The sequence below is a fragment of the Sebastes fasciatus genome, chromosome 21 (genome assembly GCF_043250625.1).
Source record: "Sebastes fasciatus isolate fSebFas1 chromosome 21, fSebFas1.pri, whole genome shotgun sequence".
NCBI classification, from domain to species: Eukaryota; Metazoa; Chordata; class Actinopteri; order Perciformes; family Sebastidae; genus Sebastes; species Sebastes fasciatus.
Genome location: NC_133815.1, coordinates 13,552,814 through 13,572,000, shown reverse-complemented (window position 1 = coordinate 13,572,000; position 19,187 = coordinate 13,552,814). Strand labels below are relative to the sequence as shown.

The window sequence follows — 19,187 nt, the reverse complement described above, 5'->3', positions numbered from 1 at the left end:
ACTGTGTAATGGTCTGAAATATATGAATTATTTCTTTTTTTAAATATTGTTGAGAGTTACAAGTTGTTTTAACATGGTCATGGAGCATATATACTGTATATTTGTATTCTGGGGGTATCGTTCCTATGCAGAGGGTAGTTTAGTTTATTTATTGACTACGCTGAGGGCTTTTATATTTTAATAATTTAATTATTTATTGTGTTGAGTTGAATGTGCTACTTATTTTGTACTGTAATTACCTTGTGCCTTTTCTACCTTTTTTCTTTTCTTAAAGCGGACTTGGTGTAAACTGCTCAGAATTCCAATGTACCTAGGTGCAAATGGCAAATAAAACTCTTGAATCTTGAATCTAGAATAATTTCCAGAATACCATAATTTTACATGCTGCTTCGTTTCCGACTGTCACTCATCTTGTCTGCTATTCGCGCACCGCACTCCTCTCTCTCTTTCGCTCCTCCTCTCCCTCCTGCTCTGTACCTGTAGACCGCCCACCAAGCGTCCAATGTTGGGAAGCGTCGCGTCCCCTCGCGATAAAAACGCCCCTGTGGACACGTACCATCACAGTCAGTGCATGGAGTGCCCGGGGTGAGGAGAAGATCATCATATCATTCTGCCTTGAATTAATTAAAGTAAAAAGAAAAAAAACCCGGCTCTTATCGTTCACTTGAAAGAGTCGGCTCTTTGAACCGGCTCGTTCGGGACCAACACATCACTAATACGTTCAATGTTGTATTGGGTTTAACAGTGGGCGGTGTTCAGAGGACTGTTGCCTTTAGTGCTTCCCGTAAACTGCTCCTCTCTGAACACAGACGCAATAATTACAATTAATGGATTAGTTTTTTGCATTCAGGTGCTGTTGTTGCTGAAAATGTATTTCGATTTTTCTTTGTGACACATTGCATTAACTGCACATAGCTCGTAGGTAGGTTCATAGGGTTCAGATGTTTTAATTATCAAAAAAGGGTATAGCCCCAAGGAAAGTAACTTCAATTGTCAGAGTATTAAATAGCAATAACAAGTTATCAGCCCCCACGAAGATTACATCTCAGGAGCACAAAAAAAGTGATTAAATAAGTGATCTTTCTCGGGCTATTGTGGGCGTTACATTGAGGTCCATCATGAATGTTAATATTTCCGAGGGTCATGGAAGGTAGCATAGGTTGACAAAACAAAAGGATTAACAATTGGATTAAAAATACAACATATCTTCATTAATAATGTCTTTATATTAAACATATATATCAATGTATTAACAAATACATGTCCTAAGAGGCGAATTTATTCCAAAACCCATGAAATAGGTGTTCATTGTTTACAAATCAGATGTTTAGTCAGTGTTTCTCTGTGATACCTTCCGAAATGTATTGAAAAAACTATTGAAAATACCCATTAAAATACATATACAATGTAAAGGAATAATAAGATATAAAACTAAAGGTCATATCAGGTTGCTCCTCTCTCTCAACTCTTTGCCTCCATCTAGTGGTCATTGTTTTATAGTGCAATCTATCATTTCAAAAGGACAACCAAATACAGAAATTATACAGTAAACAAAGACTGAAAATGGTTAATTGAAAAGAAAAGCAGACCTATCAGAATTTACAGGAAGTGTTTGCGACTGAGGTAATTTCCAAGCAGAACACAAGGAATCTGCAATATTTTCAATATCTCTACCTGACATAGCATTAAAAAAAAAAAAATTTTACAGGAAAAAGCTTGTTAAAATAACTGCCAATGTCCCAATTAAACCATAAATCCAATTCAATAAAGCTGAAAGATCAATCTTGAGATCCATACCATAACATACTCAGAAAAAACAAACATTTACACATATAACAAACATTTTTTATTACAATCTAAAAGCATCTTTGATTACAGGTTATTTCAAAATTCACGTCATCCTGTAGTCTCTTAGTCCAAAAAAAACCCAGATTTGTAGAACATGTGTATTATTTATAAAACAATAACACATAAAAGCCGATGATCTTTCTCTGTGCAAAGCGCTTTACCAAATGCTCCATTGTTATGGCAAAGTTAAACTAAGCCCGAATTGTTGATGTTTAACATATCAGCTTTTAATAGTAGTAAATCAGTAAATCTCCAGCAATTTGTCCAATAACACAAACACATTCTTCACATTTTCATAATGCTTTTTCAGTGAAGCGACAGTTTCTGAGTCTATTCTCCTTCTTATCGGTTATCTTCCACAATGATGGTTCGTCTTGGGTAGGTGTCTACTTCCACAAATATGTAACGAAACTCATATTTTCCAGTTTCAGGATTCTGTGAAATGAAAGTTAAAACAGTATCTCAATTTAGTGAATATCTGTATACACATTAAAAAATAACAGTCTAATTTTCACCTCTGTACATTTAGTCTCTGGTGTCACCTGTTAAATTACTTATGACTTAGAGTATGTATAATTCTTAAATATTAGGATAGCTACACATGAGCATGTCAATTTGCTGATGTGTAGCTATTTAACAAAGGTAAATACCAACCTCTTTTGACTCTGAGTGTACAGTTCCTTTGAGGCCTGGCTCAGAGCCTTCAATGTAAAACTTAAGTCTCATATGCTTCAGTCCGTCCTTCAGGTACTCATGATGGCTAAGGTGGAAACAGACAGACACACACAAACAGAATTAATACTGTAATACATCAGCACTACCACCACACAGATCCTTCTGTATAATACAGTCTAGTCAACAGCTTATTTGGACGTAGTAACAAAAGTCCCACCTGACTTGCTGCCTCCTTCCTCGACGGGTAGTCTCCCCATAACACTTGATCGGCTCCCCAAATGCACCAATCACCTGCATTTTCAATAAACAAAAATGTTTTTTTCACTTTACTTTTAAACAGGAGATGACTTTAAGATTTGGTAGCAATACAATACAACATACAATCCAATAATTGTTACAATAAATTCACGCATTCGGTGTTAACACTGCAAAATGTACAGTATAGTCATGTACTATCAGATCTCATTCTTACCTCTGGGTCTAACCTGAGTATGTTGAAGGCTTTCCCGTAGACTTTATTTGGACTTGAGGAAGAAAACAGCTCCTGGAACACCACATATAACAGCCCGCCTGCACACAGAACAACACACGTTAGTGCCCATATCCATTATTTGACTTGAAAGGAGGTGATAAATCTGCTTGAAATCTTGAAGATGTAGTCACCCGTCACTCCAAGCCCGATCAGTACAACTATCAAGTAGGTGAAGTCTCTGCCAGCTTCTTTCACTGGAACATATTGAAAAGTAGGAGTGATTAGACAATCAGTCAACTGTTTGATAACTAACAGTTTGGTACTTTATCAAGTAGACTTATCAAACGGCTGCAGTCTCACAAATGCAAACAGGTGCTTGAATTATTCAATAAATAAATGCATTATTTGGCTCCTGGATCAGATAAGACCATTTTAAGACATTGGAGTCTGGTCTCTTGTGATGATTTGTCACGACTCAGTTACTATTTATCCTACTATTTATATGTCCATCACATAAAATAAATAGATTACAATCTATCAGTCCATAAATACGAGTAATAAAAAACAATCTTGCAACCTCAACTAACCATGTTATGTCTTGAGCTGTGCATTTGGACAAATTCCACCTGTTTTGAATTTTAATGCAATACCCGTTTGACAGTGTGGACAATATGTTATTGTACTGCTGCTGTTATAATTGCATGCAACTTTTTTTTTTTTTTTTTTAAACATGGACATATCATCTGTCTGCCAATATAAATCCTACACACAGTACATACAGTATATAGACATGAATACATGTACATACTGTTCATAATCCAGTCCATGTATATCCATTCAGTATCTATATCTTTGCACTATTTGTATTGTTAACACTTAAAGAACAATTGACTTATACATGCCGGTGTAAGCTCTGAACCCTATTTCAGAGCTTACACTGGCCAGCGCTGATCCAACTGGACTGGACCAGGCCTCAGACTTTGGACTGGAGTTAGAGGTCAGGGCAGAAAAACAGTTAGATTTAGGCAATAAAACTACAATTTATTTAGGTTTAGGCAATAAAACTACAACTTCTTTAGGTTTAGGCAAAAAAAAAAACTTGGTTAAGTTTGGGGAAAAACATGGGGTTTGGGGTTAAAATAATAATAGGAACACAACTACACATTGTTGATTTCACAAGGGATGTGATCTCCAGTCTCCTGGATGCACCTTTCATAATTCCTACGGTCACTAGAGGTCGCTGTCGTGTTCTTTTATACCTTTTTTCGGTGATTTACCATGTGATTAGATGATAAAACCTACTAGTGGGTGTAGTAGCCCCCTACTGACCCACATCTATGGGGCTTGACTGATAACGCCTAATTAATAGCCTGACAACAGTGTAATCGGCTGATAATACATACATGAACAGAAAATAATGTACACGTAGATGGTAAATACCATAAAAAGTGACACAGTAAGAAGAAAATAGGAAGTCGAATAATGACAGAGTGTATATGTATATGAAGCAGGATTTGTTTACAAATAGGTCAGGCTAACCGGTCAGAGGTCAGTAAGTGGATGAGTATGTTTTATATATTTATTGATACATTATTTATATATAAACCTATTTTTACACTAATTGTGTAATGTTTCATAACAGTCCTGTGTATTTCCTCACCTTTATTTGTCCAGCTTTGTTGTCTTTGTCCCTAGCTGTTTTTTTTTTTTTCTATTTCTGTCTTTGTTTAGAGAGATGTCTAAAAGCCAGAGTCAAATTCCTTGTATGTATGTTATTGGCAATTAAACTGATTCTAAATATCTTTTCATGCAATTTAGTGCACTCAAATGAGAGTCCACAAGGGAGGACACCAGTCATCTATCTATATGTCAGTGCCTTGTTTACCTTTCTGTGTAGCTGAAGGCTTCGGGCTCCCACTCTGGTACCTGGAGACAGATCTGTCTCTGTCTTCGGGCTTGCTCTGGTTTCTAACCGCAGAGTCGAGCCACACACCTCTCCGTGTCTGTGTCTGTGACTGAATGAAGCAGCTCAGCACTGGGACCGCAGAGGAAGGAGCCTCGTCTCTCCTGAGGAAGCTCAGTCTGGATACTGTTGACGCCGTCCTCTGCGTGTGGATGAGCAACCTGACATGTGTGAGTTTGCATTGCTGTAGATTCCGGTGCAGGGATTTCAATATCTGCGTGTAAGCCATGATGTCCTCTGTGAGAGAAGTTACCTGCACAACACGCTAGCAAACCGAGTAGTTAAGCTGTAAAAACTGTCATATAAGCTACTGCAGGCTAAACTAATATAAAGTGACTTATTATACATACATTTCATATCATGCAATGCACAACAAACCACTAACTAACTAACATACTCGGACATACTGTGCTATACGTGGGCGGCCTCTGTCAAGAATCAAGTCGTGGTATTTGTGTTCATGAGGCGCACACGTTTTGTCGTCACGCACCCTAGGAATCATGGGAGATTGAGTTTTTTAATTTAGCACCATGTATGAGGCCCTTATAATAAACAGAAACACTCTACACACATTCACAGACTGGTAAGAATACATTCATTGTATTAATGATAGCTGTTAGTAATATTTAAATGAAAGGTAGGCCTATAAAAACTTTTTTTTAACCCTCATCCTACTAACTTAGGCTATTTAACCTACAAGGACTACAAACTGGGGTCCTTGAGGACCTCAAGAAAAAAAACAAAAAACAGGTTATTATAAGAAACAACCATCATAACAAAATGTTAAGTTATTTCTTCTCAAAAAATTATTCGGCAATGCCAGCTGAAGAAAAGTAAAAAACGATTATTATTTTTATTTTGGGGAAAGTTACAGTTAAAGGGACTGTTTGTAACTTTTTAAGCGTATAAATGTAGCGGGTCGCCACACATGCGCGCTCGCATATGCGTGTTCGCGTGTGGCCGCTGCCTCTCCTCCTCTGCCTGCCTGCCTTCACTCAGACAGCGCGCGCGTTCTCGCTCAGCTTGCGCAACATCTAGACGTGAACGCGCGCTCACTCCACACTGCAGAAGAGTTAGTAGCTCTGAGAATATCTAGTGAATGTACAGTGGACGTTTGTGCAGAAATAACTGCTGCAGCTCCTCCAGACCAACAGAGGTTTCCCGTGTCTTGTGAAGTGATGGAGCTCCTCAGCGAGTAACGTTATCGTCTTGTTACCTACCGGGTGCTGGTGTCTCCCTGCTCTCTCCAGCTGCAGGTGGAGTCCCAAATAGTCCCTTTAAAGGGACTGTTTGTAAGAATTAGAAATGCTTCTTAACAGCGACACCTGAGGCCGTTAAGTCAACGAAAGTCAGTGCTAAATGCTCCACTAAAAGTGACACTTAAGTGACATTTTTTACATTTTATGTTTTCTTATGTTCTTATGTTAAATGTTCAGTTATATTTTCTGTAAATTTAACTTGCCAACATAAATGGGGAGCTTCACTGCTATAGGAATTCTGGTGACGTAATACTAAAGCCTTTACTTAGGTATTTGTTTACTTGCCTAGCATTTTAGCATTTAAGTATAAAGTATACCTAATCTAGTCTAATACAGGGATCAGCATATCAAATATTCAGAAATTATTTAATATAAACTCCAGAAACCCAGATTTTTAAAACCCACAAATTTACCATAAGAAATATTAAGTACATGAGCTCAGTATCCTCAAGGCCCCTGAACAGAGCAGAATAGAAAATATGATGTTACTGACAAAATAAATCATCACAATAAAATCAGTAAACATTAGTTTATTGAAAACATTCTGTCCAGCATTTTCTGTTATCAAATAAATATGCAAACGGGTTAAAAAAAACAAAACTACAATGAAATGAAGTTTAACAAAGACAAAGGAAGTAAATAATGTTCAGACATCAGTGAAAGTGTCAGTAAATAAACATTAGTTGATGGGTCAGTAGAATCATGTTTATGCACCCATTTGTGAAGTTTAACATGACTTTATTTCAAACATTCAGTTTTTTCATCTTCTCAACAAGGCTTTCTGTACTTGTCTGGATATAAAAACAACCTGATATTCTACTGTAAAGAAATGACATCAAAATAAGAAATATAATGTGAAATCAGCAGCTGAAATATGCAATTTCATATTTTGATGTTAACACGAAAATGATTTAAAAAACCTGATTCAGTTTTTTTTTTCTCCAAGAACAACTTTACATTAAAGGTACTCTATTTAAAAAAAAAAAAAAAAAGTTTCAGTCCCGTATCTGAAATTACTAGTGCTCCGTGTCAATCCCAGCCACTTGTGGAGCACAGGTATAGGGGGAAAATGCACCTCTGCGGTCCCAAAGCAAAGACGAAAAACTTGCACCACAAACTTTTTTTTTCTCATCACAACACTCTACATTGGTAAAGTTGCTCAGGGCAACAAGTTCACTCAAGATGCAAGGGAGAGAAACCTTAGCTCCGAATGCTGTCAAACTTGGCAAGATGCAGAGGAATGATGCATCTGTCTGATGTATCTGCAGAGAAATGAAAACACTATTACTTTGAGTCTGTTCTGGGCCCTACACTTTTCTCATCTGCTGCCTGGGCTGCTTGTGATCGAATTGGTTCAGACTTCTTTAATTACTGAGCTGTCTGCCTCTATCTATATGCTGGCAGATGAGTTTGTGACTGTGTGTGTGTGTGTGTTTGTGTTCAAGAGAGAAGAGAGATGAACGGTATTTGTGTGAACGCTTTTTGAATATCTATGACAAGTGTTGGCAAAATAATAAAACATAGAGACAACAGACAGACATGAGCGCAATGTGTGTATAGAAAAGAAACATTGTATTCATGTGCAGAAATATGGGTCTGTGTATGATTGTGTGTGTGTAGGAAAAGGGGAGAGCATGGATGTAAATAATAGCACATGATTCGACTGTTATCAGGCCATAGGCGTTATCAGTCGCTATAAGCGCCATAGATGGGGGTCATTAGGGGCCTACTACACCTGCTATGTTGTAAAAGTGAAAATGAAACTTAAAAGCAACACATTCTCACATGTTGTAAAATTTTATGAAACGTCACCTTTTAAATACAAACAAAAAGGCTTCTTTAGGTTTAGGCAACAAAACAACAGCTTCTTTAGGTTTAGGAAAAAAAAAAGTTAGATTTAGGCAATAAAACTACAATTTATTTAGGTTTAGGCAAAAAAAAAAGAAGTTAGGTTTAGGCAATAAAACTACAACTTCTTTAGGTTTAGGGAAAAAAAAGTTAGATTTAGGCAATAAAACTACAATTTATTTAGGTTTAGGCAAAAAAAAAAAAAGTTAGGTTTAGGCAATAAAACTACAACTTCTTTAGGTTTAGGCGGAAAAACATTGTGTTTTGGGTTAAAATAATAATAGGAACACAACAACACATTGTTGGTTTCACAAGGGATGTGATCTCCAGTCTCCTGTGTGCACCTTTCATAATTCCTACGGTCACTGGAGGTCACTGTCGTGTTCTTTTATACCTTCTTTCAGTGATTTACCATGTGAATGGATGATAAATCCTACTAGTGGGTGTAGTAGGCCCCTACTGACCCACATCTATGGGGCTTGACTGATAATGCCTAATTAATAGCCTGACAACAGTGTGATCGGCTGATAATACATACATGAACAGAAAACAATGTACACGTAGATGATAAATACCATAAAAAGTGTGGAATAATGACAGAGTGTATATGTGTGTGAATTGTTTGTCATTGTGCTCACAGCTGATCTACTATTCTTACCTTCCTTATATATATTGCAGGTTGTTTTTCCTACAAAAGCAGCCTGCCAACAGTGAGCGTTATTAGAGTGTGAGGCTGATCCGTCCCCTCTGCAGTATATAAGGGGTTAATCTCATCAGGACAAGCACAAAAAGTCAATTATCTTGTCTGTCAGGTACCTGTGATTATTTGAACCGTTTGGGTCTCATTTTATTGTCCTGCTTGGTGAAACAAGTCCTTTTGGTTTCTCTAAAGCAAATCAGCTGCAACAAATAAACCAACATCTATATATTATGAATGTGAGACATGGACAGTTTGAGGACACACTAAAGGGACAAAGGGAATGTTGACCAAAAGCCAATAAAACAAAGAAAGAAAAGGTGAAGCTTTATTGTTATTTATTTTACAAAGCATCAGTAAAATCAGCCCTGAAAGATAATCTGAGTAACTGTAAAAACTGTCATCCTTTCAGTTTGCCCTACAGTATAAAAGTCTGTTTCAATACAAATATATTAAGCTCCTACAGTAGAAGAGAGTTAGAAGACAAACAGACTTGAAGTATTTGCCAAAATAACAAAACAAGTATCCTTTGTCAAAATAAAAATGCCTGTCCAAAAGTTATATTTAAAAGGGAGTTTTAAAGTGTTAAAATGAAAATGGTGAAATTCATTTGCTTAATTCTCTTTTACCTAATGATTTGCAACAACATGCAATGCAATTAATTCATTTTGAAGATGCTTCTATCTCACTACTCTTTATGTCCTATGACTTATGTATTAGTAGATCGGGGCTTTTCATATTTTAATGTTAGTATGTTAATGTTTGGATGGATATAAAAGAAGCATGCACAAACCACACAACTCGGCCTCAAACTGTTATCCAAATTAAACTGCTTCTGGTTATTCCAACAGCTTTAAATCTAATTAGGTTAATAATTAATTCCAATTTTCTAATGAAATAAATCTTCCTAGATTTGACAAACAGCAAGCATCTATAATTTGCTATAAAAATCATAATGTGTATGCTACTCATTTTAAAAATGCATGCTTAAAAATTAACTTGAAGATGTTTGATCACATTAATTTAGTTATCAGTGAGGAGTCTATGACAATGACAGATATGTTTCTGACTAACATCCCAAATTGAATGTTTAATAATGAATAATCATGATCATTCTAAAGGTCCATTTCTTTCCAGTGAGACAAAAAAGAATCTGGATTGTGTTCATCTCTTAATACATATTCTGTATCCTTTCGTGAAAGTGTCCCTTCATCATCATCATCATCATCAGCATCATGCTGGTGTAAATCTCCGCTCCGCTTTTTCATATGTCAGTGACGCCCGTTCGTACTGATCCAGGATTGCACTATTCTCAAGAAGTCTACATGATGGAGACAATGCAACATAATGTAGAACATAAGCAGACACACACACACAACAGGACAGCACATTTTTCACACTAAAAAGACAAAACAATAGGTAGCACTTTATGTGACTGCTCCATTATGTGCGAGCATAAAGCTGCAAGCGTGAACTTCTAGAGCTCTGCATTGAAAAGTAACGTTTTAACAAACAAATTCCTCTATATCTGAAATGTATTGATCTAATTGTTTTTATTACTGTATCATCATCATTGTGCTTATTGCAACCTCATGAAAGCACAGTCGTGGAGCATACACATGAACTGTTACACACAGGCATAACTACTAAGCTTCACAATTAACCAAACACAAAATCAAATACTACAAGTGACAGAAACCATGCAAAACTACAGAGGAATTCAGTATAAGTGTGTTGTCAGTAAAGATTTGTAAATTACAAAGAGATGTCAATCTCAATGTGCTTTCTTTAGTGTGTGCAAAAATCCCACTGGTGTAATGTAGATTGCATCTGCTTCACAATTTGTGCTTTTATGTGGACTTAAAGGAACAGTGCGTAGCATTTTGGGGGATCTATTAGCAAAAATAGAATATAAAATTCATAACTATGTTTTCATTCGTATATAATCTCCTTAAACTAAGAATCAATGTAATTTTGTTAGCTTAGAATGAGCCCTTCATATCTACATAGGAAGCGGGTCCTCTTCACAGAGTCTGCCATGTTGCTATGTCATGTTTCTACAGTAGCCCAGGATGGACAAACCAAACACTGGCTCTAGAGAGCCTTTCACGTTTTTACGTTACCTGAAGGCCAACGTAGTTCTCCGACACACTTGTGAAACTGCGGAAATGTGAGCCGCAGAGTGCAAAACCGTGGTACCGCCAGCCACCGTCTGACTTCGGTTGCTCCTAAAGTAGTGTTATTATGGTACGGATGGCCTCTGAGCGAGGCGGCTCACGTTACCGCAATCTTGGAAAGGGAGGAGTGAGCAGAGGGGTACTCGGTTGCAATCTGCAACCACACCACTTGATGCCGCCAAATCCTACACACTGTACCTTTAATAAGTGACTTTACATGATTGATATGAATTATTGTCTGTAGGCCTACTGGGAGAAAAGTGCAGAGGTTAGACATATCATTTGATAACAGCTTCAACTAAAGATGATTGAAAAAGTCCATGCTAATGAATATCCACTGAGTGAATGTATGTCCTCGGGAGGGCATACAGTAAACTTGAGCATCACAAAGACTTCAAACAAACTCACTGGGAGGACAAGATGGCCGCAAGCAAGAAAACCATCTTGGTGAAAATGAAAACAAATAAAAAACAAAAAAAAATATAAACCCGCGCAAAAATCACAGAAAAGGAAAAAAAGAACTTACATAGAAAGTATATACTGACTGGGCAAAATGATGACTACACAACAACATATAAAGATTGTGATTGTTGGATAAGGGTGCTTACCTTGAGATTGTCTCTTAGACCCTAGTTGTGTTGTACTCTGATTCATGTTTGCTCAAAGAGCCAATGAGGCAGAACCTGAAATGTCACGGCTCTTTCGTTTAATATCAAACTCCTTTTGCATAGAGAGGTCAGAATGCATAATGTGCTACACAACAGCAGTAAACTTCATTAGTGCTTTGCTAGTTTCTGGGAGCCTCGCATGCAGACTTGTAGAAAAATGAATAAACAGTCAAGAACACTCTGGAAAGAGCACATAGAAAGTGCATGCAGGAAAGTATTTTCTCCAAAAAATGTACCTTCACATAGTGTTTTTGTAAACATATACAGTTACTTTTCAAGCAGTCAAGGTGCAAATACACAGTAAAATACTTTTTTTTTTTTTTTTTCTAAAAAATCTTGTTCATGCCAAAATGTTGAGCTTGTAAGTCATATATTTTCAGTATCACAGTTAGGAGTAGAAATGCATATTTTATAATAATTTGCATCCATGTCAATGAAGTTAGTCGTCTCTATGAGGCACCGATTTGTGTTAACAGTCAAAACTGGACTGATTGAATTATTATCTTCAAAAAATTAGGTCTGTATTTGCTTAAAGAGCTCTGACAAAACCTCAAAAGTACAGTAGAGATTAAGCTTTTGAGGGCAAAACTAGCAGGGGGCGCTTGACATGTTCAAGGATGAGCATGCAAGAGGGGGCAAATTTCATCATAATTTAGCCCTTTGTGGAAAAAAAAAGTTTTTAATGATAAAAAAGGGGAGAAAGAACAAGGATCAATGCAAAAAAAGAAGCTTATCGTAATTTTAAAAAAAGTAATGAGAGGAAGAACGCTAAAATAAGAGGAAAACAGAAATAAATGTAGGCCTAAGTATCCCACACACATTTCCCCATAGTTAACTCTACGGTTGTTGTTCTTTCCTCATCAGAAATCTATGGATACTGACCGCTGTACTGCCTTTTCATGGCGTGAAAGCCGGTGGCTGGTGGTGGGAACTTCTTCCAGGTCGTCGTCCAGGTCGCACCCATTGTCCGCCGCCTCTTGCGAGTAGCTGTGCTTCATGACCAAGATGCTCCTGCGGTTTCCGGTGGACGGCAGCAACGGCCGCACTGCCATTGGCGGCTGCGGGAGGTCTGTGAGCAGAGTGGCGGCCGCTGCATCCCTGGCGGCGCTCAAGTTCCCGCGGCTCCCTCGTCCACTGAGCGACAGCTGGGATATGTGGGCGGAGCCGGGGTTGGAGGAGGAGCCACAGTGGTGGTCGTGGATGCAGCGCGAGGAGGCACGGCGAAGGGCGTGGTAGTTCTCGAAGTCTTCCGCCAGGTCGACCAAGTCGGCCGAGGCCCCGGCGGCTGTGGTGGCGCTCCGTAAAGTACACAGCTCGTAGTGAGGCGGCTCAAAGACCTCTTGGAACATGGTGGGGTCAAAGTCCTCGCGCCGCAGGATGTACTTCTTGCGCGGCTGCTTGATCTGGACGATGACGGAGACGATGAGGAGGATGAGGACGATGCAACAGGTGACACCGATTATGGTCCCGTTTGTGTTGTTCAGGTTGTCCAAGATGTTGGCTTTCCTCTTCTCTGTAAGGTGGTAGAGAGACAGCACAACAGAAAAGGAACTTTAATGAGAATATTAACTACACGGCCTCGCAGAACGTGTGGACATAACTATCACAATGAGAAAACAGAACTATGAATACCAACTCTATTCCCAGATAATTGATCATTGGCTAAACCGGTTGTTTCTAGATGGTATATATGTTGAAAATATTAACAACAAAGCATACATTCTGACTTTTTGCCGGGGACCCATTTGCTTTAGCCAGTAGGGGATTTGAGGGGGGATGATGGGGGATGCCATCTCCCTTGTTAGCAAAATGACCAAAATGCAGAGGGAGAGGCAGAGAGAGTGCAGGGCCAAAGGGCCAAACGGCCACTCTAGCCAATGCTTGTGATTCCACAAGATGAGCTGCGGCGCGTCTCAAAAGCATCCCGGGAGCAGCTGTGTATTGATAAATTTGTATATACAGTATTTATATGTGATGTGTATTTGTATTGATAAATCCATGGTGCTGTCCGTGGTGCTGAAGTAGTAGGATTTGTAATTGCAACAGATTTGTAATTGCGACTTCTGCAAAAAAGAAAATCGTGAGGCTTAGCAAATGGTCATAAAGATTTCCTTAGAAGCAGCTCAAAGAAGGAGATACCATAGCTCACATGTAAAGAAATCTCTAACAAATGGACCTCATCATATACAGTATTAAGGCCATGACTTTCATCAGCTATCAAAAAGATGGGCAAAAGGTCATATTGGGTCATAGGTATCGTCAATTCATCACAAGGGAAAACCACAAAGACTGACTAACAGCGTGTAGAGGGGCAATCTGTGGGGAGATCTGTGACATTTAAATGCTGGATGAACATGTAACGCAGCACACCGAGCTTCAGTGAAATGGTTGCATTCAGAAGTGTAAAGGAGGAAGGATTAAAACTTGACATTTTCCCACTAATGAGGACAAATGTGGGCACTGCGGTGGCACTATGCGTTGCTACTAGAGCGGAGAGAAGGCGGAGGAAGACGGAGTAACGGGGCTGAGAAACATGGCCTCTTCTTGCTGAGTTCTGCACAATTTCAAATGCAGACTGTAGGGTGGAAAGGTATCTTAGTCTGAGTGAGGAATAGGCCATGCAGGATTTAATTAATTGATGCAATTTGTCATTCGCTCTGCTTAAGAGAGAGTTACAGTACTGTGGCGTCTCTGTGTGCAGCTTTTCTATCTGATCTAAGGGAGGGAGGGTAACTGTGAAGAGAAAATGACAAATCTTAACTGCAAGCCAAGCACAACAGCGTAATGAACATCAAAAACACATTCTATTTATTGACGTGGGAGTTTCAATGCTAGAGGACTCATGGGAGCTACAGTATAGATCTCCTCTTACAGTATGCACTTGGAACACAGTGATGGCTCATGAAAGGTCGAGGAACAGAAGACTAATTAATTGGCGATATAATGCAGAAGAAATTCTGGCTCGTCCCCAGAGTCCTCACACATCTCAGCTAATTATTGGAATGGCATCATATGGCAATACGGAGATGCTGCAATAAGAAAATCTCAGTTCGAGGTGTAGATAAATTATGGAGCTGCCAGCGGCGAGACACTGGGGATCAATGTATAGATCCAGTGGCTTTAAAATTCAGAGTGCATGACAGATCTAACTACAGAGGAAATGAAAAAAATTGATGGTATCACAAAGTCAGGGAATACACAGGACCGTGCTTGCCTTAAGAAACAGCAAACATGATCAAATAAAACCAGCAAAACAAAGACCTGGACCAAGAACAGGATCAGTAATTCATATAGTGACTTGTCACTTTTCTAAATTATATATTTATTAAACATCACAATTATATAATTGTATAAGATATTAAATACAGTATTATTATTAAATAGTGAAAAAACAACTACAACTCGAAGTAATTCGGATTAAGTTAACTTGCTTTGTCAATCCAGGAATTTTCCAATTCAAAATACAAACACACTTCTAAGTTTGGCTTAAAATGTTAAAGGGTGAGTCCATTATTTTTGAGTTTTTTGAGGTTTTTACATTTATTATTTTCCCAAGCTCTTCTAAAAACTTGTGACCTGACATTTTTTAGTGGTTAAAATATGTTTTTCTGCTGCTCCCATCCACAGCCGCTTTACCTCGCCGTCAGACTGCCCCTTCCGACGTGTAACTGTCGTGGTCTTTAAGACCAGATCAGACTCTATTCACAACAGTCATTTTACCTCGCAGAACATGGGAATATACATACAACCCCACTTCAAAAAATCCGATAGCATAGCTAACTTTGACTCAGCTTGTGCTAGCGTTGACACTATATTCACATTATTCACATGAGTGGGCGTGTCCACACAACAAAATCATCAACAATCAGAGTTAAAAAGGTATTATATATTCAGAGTTTAACACACTGAAAAACAAAACTCAATAACAATAGCTGAATCCTGATTGGTGCGCAGACGTACATGACATCACTTTTTTCCCAATTAAGCCCCGCCCCCCTTCAAAACCAGTGAGAAGAGCAACGAGAAAACAGAAATCTCTAAATTAAATAACCAAAACTGTTCTAACTTTGGCAGAAAATAGTGTGTTCATGTAGGATCCTGTCACTAATAGTAAGAATCTGATAGAAGAAAAAAAATTCAGTGACTTTAAATAAAAAAGAATATTGCTAAAAATGGTATATAAAAAAAGAAAAACAACTAAGACTAACAAAACGCTGTAAAAACCATAATCATGTTTAATGCCTGAGTTTAAGTGGACTACATTTCACCTGGGGTGCAATATGTGTTCTAATGATAGGGCCTCTTGCAGTACCAGTGGTGTCATGGAGGCAATGCTAATAATGCCTCGAGTAGTATTAATAGCAGACCCAGTAGTGACACAGGAAATACTAAAAGTACCTCTGTGTCACAGCACTGCATAGCAACTGCTATCTATTATTACTAACAGTAGTAGTGACAAGTAGTAGTAGGAGTGTATCAGGCTCATACCACAAGTTCAGTACTGTTCAAACCCACTCTGTTTCCCTGTCGCTCTCCGTGGTGCTGAAACACTCAAACGCTACTCTCCCAGTGTCTCTCTTCATGATGCTAAAAAAGTAACATCTCACCTTTGCATTGGTTCTCATCCCAGGGGTAGACACAGTTCTGCATGCCATTGCACACCAGTGTGTTGTTTATGCACATGTTGCTGTGACAGAAGAAGGCATCTGCTTCACATGGAGCTGGAAAAGGATAGAGCAAATGAATTACAGAAACATACTGTAGTGCGTGAAACATTATCCTGTACACTTCTACGCAATCTAATCAGAAGCCACAGTAAAAAGTTGGTGAATTTCTGCTCATTAACAACAGCAAACATGTAGGACCCTTTAGATATGCTGCAGCACAAATATACAGCTGAAGAGATGTTCCAGTGTGCCAGATTTTCAGGAAATAAATTTGGATGGGCATTACTCAAATCAGACCTGTCCCCCCGCCCCGAACCCATCTGTTCTTCATGAATTTTCATCCTCCTCTTCAAACATTTGCAGAGACACAACTTCTTGTTGGATATGAATGAGTTTCTTGAAATGTGTGTGCCCTGTGTGTGTGCGCTTGTGTGAAAGATAGCCATGACATTTCACAATCAATCAAGGCGTTGTTTATTATTTCTCCTCGGTGCACAGCCCCAACACAAATTCAAACCGGGCCATAAACACGAGCATGTCCTCGGACACATGATCCATCACGGCAACCTGTCCTCCCAGTTTGGCCCGGGACGCGGCACCGCCTTATAACGTCACAGGAGATAGAGCCACCCATCAGCGAGACATGACCGTAAAATCAGTGTGATAATAATACAGGCTGAATCGTACATATGACGATGGAGCTACATAAACCAAGGTGCCCTTTGCTCTCAACAACCAATCCCATTGATACATAAGCCAGCTGATTGGCCAATTCATACTGTCAATCACAGTGAGAGAAATAGCTAGCCACATGCTGATAGTTTAGTTTATAGCAGAGTGCTCTCTCTCTCTCTCCTTTCACACACAACACTGGCACTGGGTACTAAAAGCAGCTTGCTAGTAGTATGGCAGAGCTGGGGACTATTTGACAGTGTTACCACTGTGATGCATGGCTGTTTACATCCCAGCACTCATCCCCAGTGAATAATAACACACCAAATTAGAGTGACTTATCTCTATCTCTCTGTATTCCATCCTGTCTGGGCCTTTGCCTGCCTTTCCTGAGTCATATGGCTCTCTCTGTGTGTGTTCTGATGCTCCTCATTTTCTCCCCCCTACCTCTGTTTCCCTCTTTCTCATCCTTTTTTATTTCATACACTATATGCCAAACATTTATTTTTTTCTGTTAATAGCCAGCAGAGGGAGCCCACACCTTCTCCTTTAGCCTCCTCCACACACCACAGGGTGAGACCAGGCGATATAAGGAGCGAGATCCACACTAATCTCCTGCGAAATTAATTTCAAGACGTTCTGTAATAAAAGTGCCCTTTTGCCCACACAGAAGCATCCCCAGTCACTGCTGGAAGCATAAATTAACTCCTAAATGAGTAGCTGATGAAAATGTAGTCTGGGTTTCTCTGCAGAGATGCTTCTGCAGTGAAGTGCTAGAAGCAACACATGGTTATCATGAATGTTTCTAATCAAATAACCACTACAGAGCTGCATTTTTCTTCTGTAGGTGTGGAGTTCGGCTATTTCTAGGAGATGAGGATGATGGGTCTTTATTTTGTCTGATGTTGTTTTCCTTTTGCAATAATGAGCTTTTTTTCAGGGCTCAAACCTGCAGTGATATAATCTCTCATATAACTGTCAGTTGCTGGTTATGCACCACTGATTCTTGTTTTTAACCCATAATGATTGACAATATTCTTTGATTTTCCAGCCATCAGTGTCTAAATTAATTACCATGAATCTGGTTAATAATAAATACTGGAACTCTCTCTATGTGGGAGTCAGTCAGTCATCCCTATGTTGCCTGCAGCTACATCAAAATGCTCCCCACTGGTACCAAAAAGACAACATCTACTCCGTACTGGTCTCCCTTCACTGGTTACCAGTGAAATATAACTTTGTTTTTAAAGCACGGCCATACACCGTATATAAGAAATGGACGTAGTCACGTGACTTCACTCATTTGTTTGTGGACTACCATTGTGAAGCCTTGACTTCGGCATTTTGTCAGTTTGTTTTTTTTGCAACCAGTGACATGATAAGGTGGAGCTTAGCACAACCGAACACTGAATACGACATTTTCCGACACTTGAAACTAGAGATTGAGACCATAAACTCATGTTTACAATGTTTACTGAGGTAATAAATCAAGTCAGAAGTAGGCTCATTTTATCATAGACTTCTATACAATCAGACTTATTTTTGCAACCAGAGGAGTCGCCCCCTGCTGGCTATTAGAAAGAATGCAAGTTTAACGCACTTCCGCATTGGCTTCACTTTTCAGACCCGGATGTAGCCCACTGAGCACTGCATGGACTGGGACCAGCTTACAGCTCCAATCTCCTTAGTCCCCAGTTTACCCCTTCTCCTCTATTTATTACCACTTTTAAATACTGGTTAATAAACACCTTTTTTTTTTAAAAGGACCCTTAGTTATTAATATAACTGTAAAATTGATTTAATTTGTCCTATTACTCTTATTTATCTATTTATTTTCATTTTAATGATTTAATTGTGTTTTATATTTTTTTTGTTAAGTACTTTGGTCAACACTTGTTTTTTAAATGTAATAAATTGACTTTATTGTAGCAAAATAATATGATTTAGACAGAATTCTGTTGGCCCCCATGAGAAATTTAATATGTAAGTGTTATACTGTATGTAGTATAAATACACTGGGTGAAAACAGTGGGCTTTGTCAGCTGATTTAGGGGGATTACATTTACTACATTTGTTATCATGCAACTAAATCCCAATGCATGGCATTTCCCAGACCCTGGATATTCAAAAATGCCATCCATCCGTCTATCCAACCATCCATCCATCGGTCTATCACTCCTTCTTATCTTACTGTATGTTGCTGTACAATGCTACAATCAAATCTAATCCTACTCTTTTTAA

The 19,187-nt window shown here is 38.7% G+C and overlaps 2 protein-coding genes across 5 annotated transcripts in view; both read right to left on the bottom strand.

The window, feature by feature from the left end:
* Nucleotides 1–1,823: 1,823 nt before the first annotated feature.
* timm21 (translocase of inner mitochondrial membrane 21) lies at nucleotides 1,824–5,435 on the bottom strand. The gene is made up of 6 exons (XM_074621921.1): nucleotides 4,881–5,435; nucleotides 3,187–3,249; nucleotides 2,996–3,093; nucleotides 2,741–2,814; nucleotides 2,503–2,608; nucleotides 1,824–2,283 (listed from the first exon to the last, which is right to left on the bottom strand). The coding sequence occupies exons 1-6, from the start codon at nucleotides 5,185–5,187 to the stop codon at nucleotides 2,191–2,193; spliced, it is 741 nt and encodes a 246-aa protein (XP_074478022.1). The 5' UTR covers nucleotides 5,188–5,435; the 3' UTR covers nucleotides 1,824–2,190.
* Nucleotides 5,436–6,731: 1,296 nt separating this feature from the next.
* Nucleotides 6,732–19,187, bottom strand: part of neto1l (neuropilin (NRP) and tolloid (TLL)-like 1, like) — an 81,540-nt gene continuing 69,084 nt past the window's right edge. The window contains exons 9-13 of one of the 4 annotated variants that reach the window (XM_074621947.1): nucleotides 16,215–16,328; nucleotides 12,490–13,120; nucleotides 11,548–11,622; nucleotides 8,724–10,083; nucleotides 6,732–7,479 (exon numbers count right to left, since the gene is read on the bottom strand). In XM_074621947.1, coding sequence (XP_074478048.1) covers nucleotides 11,562–11,622; nucleotides 12,490–13,120; nucleotides 16,215–16,328 — 806 coding nt within the window. In that variant the 3' untranslated portion in view covers nucleotides 6,732–7,479; nucleotides 8,724–10,083; nucleotides 11,548–11,561. Of the gene's footprint in view, nucleotides 7,480–8,723; nucleotides 11,623–12,489; nucleotides 13,121–16,214; nucleotides 16,329–19,187 lie in introns of all 4 variants that reach the window. The other 3 variants (XM_074621943.1, XM_074621946.1, XM_074621944.1) reach the window with 3 other exon arrangements.